Source organism: Microtus ochrogaster, linkage group LG8 (assembly GCF_000317375.1).
Source record: "Microtus ochrogaster isolate Prairie Vole_2 linkage group LG8, MicOch1.0, whole genome shotgun sequence".
Classification (NCBI taxonomy): domain Eukaryota; kingdom Metazoa; phylum Chordata; class Mammalia; order Rodentia; family Cricetidae; genus Microtus; species Microtus ochrogaster.
This window is the reverse complement of record NC_022033.1, coordinates 25,603,919-25,611,297: the sequence shown is the minus strand read 5'-3', so window position 1 is coordinate 25,611,297 and position 7,379 is coordinate 25,603,919. Positions and strand designations below refer to the sequence as shown.

Sequence of the window (7,379 nt, the reverse complement as noted above, 5' to 3'; positions counted from 1 at the left end):
GGGGTCCGTGCCCTTCCCAGGCCTCCATCCCCAGCACAGGAGCTGGGATGGAGGGCAGGTGGAGAAAAGTTGGATGTGTGTGGTTTCTTTTATACTATACTAAATTTTGTTTGTTTTTGTTTCCCTTGTTTCGGGGCTGAGGGTTGAACCTAGGGCCTCAGGCAGTCTGGGCAAGCACTTCACCACTGAGCTGTGTCCTCAGCCCTTAGACTGGACTTTCCATGGCCAAACCCAAAGACCTACTTATTTGTTTGCTTGATCTTTTTAATTTTTTTCATTTGTATGTGTACATTTATGTGTTGGAGCACACACAGCTGTGTGGTCTGGGTACCAGTTATGTGCATGTGTGTATAAGCCAGAGGTCAGCCTCAGATGTCACTCCACAGAAGCTGCTCACCTTAGTTCTTCATTTTGAGACAGGGTTTCTCTGTGGAGCTCAGCTGTCCTAGAACTATGTAGACCATGCTAGCTTCAGAGTCACAGCAATCCAACTTGTCTCTGCCCCCCGAGTTTAATGGCCATTAAACGCCCATTAAATGCCATCACGCCCAGTTTATCCAACTGTCCCTGCCTCCTGAGTGCTGGGATTAAAGGCACAGGCCATTATGCCCAGTTTATCTGCTTTACTTTTGAGGCAGGAGTTTTCACTGGGATCTGGGGCTCAGTGCTTCAGCCAGGCTGACTGGCCGGTGAGCCCCAGGGATCCTCCGTCTCTAACTCCTCAGTGTTGGTGGCACAACCACCATATCTGGGGTTCACATGAGTGCCAAGGCTAAAACTCTGTAGCCAAAGACAACTTGGAATTCCTGATTCCCCTGCCTCTACCTCCCAAGGTCTGGGATTGCAAGCCTGCACTACCATGCCCCAGTCCAAAGGCCTGTTTTTATTATGCCTAAGAGAGTAAAGCTAGGAGTGGATGGCCCCAGAGCCCCAAGAGTCTACAGAGCAGTGTTGTGGTGGGGGTGGGGCATTGCCAAAGCCCCCTTCTATTTTCTGTGCCTAAGAGGATGGCTAAGAAGAGGGTGAGGGGAGAGAGGCAGGGCATAGCCTTCTGTGGGGAAGAAGTAGCCCTCTAGCCCAGGTGCCTGGAGGGGGTGGACTTGGGCAAGGTAGTACAGAAGAAAACACACTAATCCACAATGTCCCCCAGGAAGGTGGCCCCTGAACGGGCTGGTGAGGCCCTGTGGTGGCAGCAGGATGAAGAGGATGAGCAGAACGAGACAGGCAGCCCCAGCTGCGTCGGTCGGGCGGGACCTTCTGCTAATTGGGAACCAGCAACTGCTTATTAAGTTGCTTCCTCTCCCAGCCCACTGTCTTTGTTAGCAGCAATACCGTGACAGCTGCGGGTAGGGCTGTGCGTGTGTCCCCCGTGGCAGAGGCGAGGCGTGCTGGCTGGGGACTGAGAACAGGTGCTGCTGCTACTCAGCTGGGCCTGGGGCTCATTTCCTTTCTCTTTTTGGAGTTATGGTCTCACTGTATGGCCAAGCTGTCCTGGAGCTCACTGTGCAGCTTAGGTGGGCCTTCAACTTGTTAACACTCCTCCTGCCTTGCCTCATGAGAGCCTGGATTTTTAATTCTGTATCTGCCATCTGAGAGCTGTGTGAGCCTGAGCTAAGGCCCACTGGGTTACCTACTGCTTCGTCTGTACGCTGGGGCAGTGCTGACCTAGGACTGTCACAGGACTCAGTTTCCCTGAAGCTGTGCATGTTGGACACAAAGCACACATGTTAGACGAAAAGCTTGGAGTTAGATGTACAACAGTGGCCATTTCTCCTGGCATTTCCAAGATAGGAAACGGACTCAGAAAGCTCGGGTCGGTGTCACAAACCTGTGTGGCTGAGAGTCGTGCTACACACCTTTAATCCCAGTACTCAAGAGTCAGAAGCAGGGGCATCTCTGTGAGTCTGAGGCCAGCCTGGTCTACATAACGAGTTCCATGATAGTCAGGACAAAATAAGCAAACTTGAGTGTGCACAACAGGAGCGGGTTCGAAGGCAGAAACACTGGGCAGATGGGTGAGCCTGAGCGCTGGTCTGATTTACATAGAGGAACTTGCTCTTGCTGCTGGCCTTAGGTGACACTGAGTGGCAAAATTAGAAGGCAGGGCCTGGAGAGATGGCTCAACAGTTAAGAGCACTTGTTGCTCTTACAGAGGACCCAGGTTCAATTCCCAGCACCCACATGGCAGTTCACAACTGTAACTCCAGTTCCAAAGGCTCCAATGTCTTCAGACCTCTGTGGGCATTGCACACAAGTGGTGCAGGCACAACATTCATATACATGAAATAAAAGTAAGTCTAAAACATTTCCTTAAAAATAAAAGAGTAAAAGGCAGTGGTTCCCAAACATACTGCAGCAGAACCAGGTACTGGACTCCCCAGGTGTCTGGTCCAGGAGGCCTGAGAGGCCGGAAAGGGTGCTCTCCTGCCATGTCCCAGGGTTTTCAACTGGAACAGAAGCCTCGGGGTGTGGGTGTGGAGGGAATGCCCCACACCAGGCTCCCCAGTCTGGGAGCTTAGACAGGATACCCGTGATGGAATAGTTCCGGGACAGAGTAGCTTCTTTTTCGTGGAACCTCAAAGAGACAGGAGGACCCCAGACCCCGCCCAGCCCCGCCTCCATTCTCCCTGCAGAGGCACTCACTGGCTTCATGATCCAGGTGATTCCAGGGTTCTTGCGGAACTCCTCCACAAACAGATGGTACTCGCAGGGCATCTCAAAGGTTTTGGGGAAGAAGTCGCACTTGGCTGCCTCCACCTTCCCCGCCTCGCGCTCCAGCTGCTTCCGGAAGCGCTTGAGGTTCTTCACCATGTAGTTCTTCCTGGTAAGCTGAGCAGCAGGGGACAGGGCAGATGTGAGCCTCCTGCTCCCTGCCTTGCCCACGTCTTTTTAGAAACAATATTTCATTACCTTTATTTATGGGGGGCAGCTAAAACGAGAGAAAGAGGACATGATGACCCCCTTTCTGAGCTTTTCCCTCAGCGGTCAGTTTCCGTTTCCCCAGAAACAGGACATTTTCCTTCACCGGCAGTAAGTTTCTTTCCGCCATATACCAGAGTGAAAAGAGTGTTGGGGACCACTCTGACCCCAGCCAGCCAACAATTGCTTCTCTAACCATGCATCAAGACAAGGTCCCTATTAATGGTTGCTTCCCTACTTGTGCATCAGGGCTGGGGTTTCTGTTACAACCACTTCTGCGTTTATGGACAGAAACAACGACCCAAACCCTACAACAGAAGGGACACACAGACACCTTAAGATCAATAGAAGGACTGACATAGTGGCCCACATCTTTAGTCTCAGAGGCAGATGGATCTCTGTGAGTTCGAGACCAGCCAGGTCTACATAGCGAGTTCCAGGACAGCTGGGGCTACATAGAGAAATCCTGTCTCAAAAACAAACAAACAAACAAAAGATTAATAGAAGAGTAGGGAGAGTTACCAAGATGTGGGTACCTGAACCCTAGAAAAAAAAAAACACCTACGCTCCCTTAGAGGCGATACCCAGCTCAGGGCCCCTCTCTGTCTAGAGAGCTCTGACATTTGTCAATAAGCTTCACTTTTGTTTTGAGCCCTTTTCCAGTATAGTGATCATTTAACTGATAGAACCCACCAGTATCAGAGGTCAGAGAGCAACCTCTGGGAGTCAGTCACTGAATTAGGGTCCTCAGGCTTGGCCACAAAAGGCTTTATCTCCTGTATCCTGCCCATCTCTCGATCCCAGCCTCCACTCTCAGCCCCTCAGAGTAGCAGCGACAATCAAAGGACCCCAACAGACAGACAGCCTGCTGGTCTAGCACCATTCACACGTCTCAGGCCTGGAAACTGAGGCTCACCTCATAGTGGTTCCGGAAGTGGCTGATCCGCACGTGCTCATCCATGTAGGTGTGGTCAAAGTTCTCACGCAGCCAGCTGACGTCACACCAGTAGAAATCCCACTCACCTTCGCTGCAGTGCGAAGACACAGGTCAGGCCTGGGGTCTCACAGCACATGAGTGGGTGGAGGGGGGAGTGCTGGCCACAGGGACTGGCTTTCCGGAGGCACCAGCAGACGCAGCCACCCTGTGCCCAGAGTGCCTTATATAACTTCTCAATAGACTGGTCACACCTGCTCCATCCCAACCATTTCCAAAGATGCAGGGACACCCTGCACCCCAAAGGTCCATCCATTGGGCACTCACTGCTGCCTCTTCAGGCTATATTACAGGGTGGTAAAAGAATCATCCACCCTCTCTGCCCCTGCCCTGCTACCTTACTTTGGGTGTTGATTGTCCCCAAAGGCTGGAGTGTTAAAAGCCTGTGGCAATAACAGGAGGTGGAGGAGTCCTTTAGGGACAGGTCCAGAAGAAGGATATTAGTTTACTGAGGGACATGCTCCTGACTAGCTCTTGACTTCTGGCTTCAGGCTTTGCTTCCTGGCTACCATGAATTCCCACCATGCTGTTCTGCCTTGCTATAGGCCTAAGAGGAAAGGTCCAACTGATTGATCATGGGCCAAGACCTCCAGAAACAAATAAACCTTTTTTTAAAGGGGGTGTCTCTCTATGTAGAGCTGATTGGCTTTGAACTCACAAAGATCCTCTTGCTTCCACCTCCCTAGTGCTGGGATTAAAGGTGTGCACCTCTACTCCTATCATCCCTTCCCATTCTGGCATAATTTCCAGTTAAGGTGATTGTCTTGAAGATATTTTGGAAACTATGGAAACCTAACTAAATGCCCTCCACCCCTGCTTTTTTTCCCTATTAAAGCCAAGTAGGCTGAGTTTTGAAAACTACCTTGAGCGAAACAAAGCAGTGAGGAGGTAGCTACCTAGAGTGAGGAGCCGAGCCAGTCCTGACCTTGACCAAGTCAGGAAGAGCACCCTGGTCTATTGCGTCTCCCAAAGGCCTGCACTGTCTCTTTCATCCCAGTGCCTACAGGCTACAAGGACAGGGAGAAGCCATAAGAGCCTTCTTTGGGGCTGGAGAGATGGCTCAGCAGTTAAGAGCATTGCCTGCTCTTCCAAAGGTCCTGAGTTCAATTCCCAGCAACCACGTGGTGGCTCACAACCATCTGTAATGAGGTCTGGTGCCCTCTTCTGGCCTTCAGGAACCTTATATTCACGCAGGAAGAATATTGTATACATAATGAATAAATAATTTTTTTTTAAAAAAGAGCCTTCTTTGGCAGATGGCACAATGAGTTCTCAATGTGTGAGCAAAAATGACCACAGCTGACTGCTGACACACAGTGACCTTGACATGGGTGTTTCCGGGCTGACGTCCCAGCATCACAAGGACAAACCACTCTGGTGTGGCTACGGTGAACCCTGACCTGCATGCAGGAGCTGCCAGTCAAATATCCGAGTAGCTGAGTGCTGAGGTTTCTGTAGAACAAGGGGAACAGTGGCCGACAAGTTCCGTTGAGTGTGTCACAGTTTCCAGCAGCTAAGGAGATTGCTTCTTAATTCCTCTCAGCTGTGGGATGGGCACCTCTCCTGATCCCAATCCTGCATAGGAACTCAGCCTTCAGGAGCGCAGGGGTAGGGTGGAAGTCTTCTGTCTCTTGTAGGGGACACTGTGTGGGAATGTCTCTGAGGGCCCCAAATTTCCAACAAGCTCCAAATGACTTTTTAAAGGTTTAATAGCCACGTTCTTGTTCTTAATTGAATGTTAAGTAAGAAAATAACACATACTGAGGCAAGCTGGTAATCACTGTCACCCGATGCAAAAGGCTGGCACAACTCTAGGGAAAGCCCAAAGAAGTCACGTGGGCTAGGATACGGCTGGCCTGGGGCTGAGGTGGCACTGTCAGGAGCTACCCATCTTCAAGGGTCAGGGAAGCATACAGGGAGGGCCAGCAGGATGGAGGAAGTAACGGGGATTTGAGCAAAGTACAGTGACATACCTGTATGGAACACCATCTGGAAACTTACTGTTTGAGATGCTAATTTAAAAAGTTTAATAAAATTTTCCAATTCCAAGTTTTGTTCTGAGTGTCTTTTTAAACAGGCTAAGGGGATGAATAGATGTTTCTGTAAAGATCTGCTCGTGACCCACATGCGCAAAAAAAAATGTGTTATCATTAATCACCAAAATACGAAAAGGCAGCATGGCATCCCAGGAAACACGTACCTGGAGGGCAAAGTTTTGAGTGGATAATGATGAGCACTGCAAGGGTGTGGAAAACTGGGTTATATTTGTTGCTGCTGGAAATGTGAGGTGGGGGGGGGCACTTCAGAGGATTCTACTGCTTTCCCAAGAATTTAAATGCGAAGTTACCACAAGAGCCCACAATTCCACCGGTAGGTCTTTCTCCCGGGGGAAAGGAAAACATATCCACTCAAAACTTGTACATGAACGTTCACAGACTTTATTTATAATAATGTTAGTGTGGGAAACAGACCAAATGCCCTTCTGCTAATGAAGAGATAAGGACAATATGGTAGGAAATGGAATATAATCCAGCCAAAATAGGGGCAGGGGTGAATATTCTGATGTGTAGCCTAGAATGCACAAGGCTCTGGGTTCCACCTCAAGTAATGAGGATGGAGATAAGGAACTGATACAAATGAATCCATGCTTGACATGGCTGCACCTTTGGAACAAGAAGAAGACCAGACAAATGGGGCAAATTGTCTCGTACCTGTAATCCCGACACTCAAGGGGACCACTGAGAGTTTTAGGTCAGCTTAGGCTACATAGAGAATATCAGGCTAGCCAAGGCTACAACAAGAAGCTAACTCAGGGGGGAGGGAGGTCAGGAGGGATGGGGAGGAAGGAAGGAAAGGAAGATGATGACAAAGGGTAATTGTGCAGCCCCATTTATGAGGTGTTGAGTAGAACAGATTGAAGTGGAGGTTGGGGCTGCAGGGAAAGGAACGTGGGGTAACTCCTAGAAGATGGGGCTTCTTTGGGGGAAGAGGAAAATTTCCGGGATGGGACAGTGAGAATTACACAATGTTATGAGCATCAAAGACAGAAATTGAGCTAAGCCTGGTGTGCAGGCCTGGAGCCCCAGCACTCAGAAGGTGGAGGCAGGAGGATTAGGAGTTCAAGGCCATCCTCAGCAACATAGTGAGGCTCAGGATGGCCTGGGCTATAAGGAAAAACAAGAGGGGGTGGAATTGGTTTTTGTTGTTTTTGTTTTGAGACAGAGGCTCACTGTGTAGACCAGGCTGGCCTTGAACTCACAGAGCCCCTTTGGGTTTTTTTCCCCTTAAGGTTTATTTTCGGATAGGTGAAATTACCTTCCAATAAAAAGGGGAGAGATAAGGAAGGAGCTAGCAAAAAGGTAACCAGTAGATCTTTCAAAGTGGGCTGTCACTCTCATGGCTGCCTTTGTAAGACTTTAAGACAATCCTGAAGCCATTTTTGACAATTCTGAATCCTCTCAGCCTC

The 7,379-nt window shown here is 49.7% G+C and overlaps 1 protein-coding gene across 1 annotated transcript in view; it reads right to left on the bottom strand.

Annotated features, from left to right (window-relative positions):
* Ttll9 (tubulin tyrosine ligase like 9) overlaps nucleotides 1–7,379 on the bottom strand; it is a 46,342-nt gene that overhangs the window by 23,235 nt on the left and 15,728 nt on the right. Inside the window, exons 4-5 of the mRNA XM_005363215.3 lie at nucleotides 3,836–3,947; nucleotides 2,644–2,829 (exon numbers count right to left, since the gene is read on the bottom strand). Coding sequence (XP_005363272.1) covers nucleotides 2,644–2,829; nucleotides 3,836–3,947 — 298 coding nt within the window. The remainder of the gene's footprint in view (nucleotides 1–2,643; nucleotides 2,830–3,835; nucleotides 3,948–7,379) is intronic.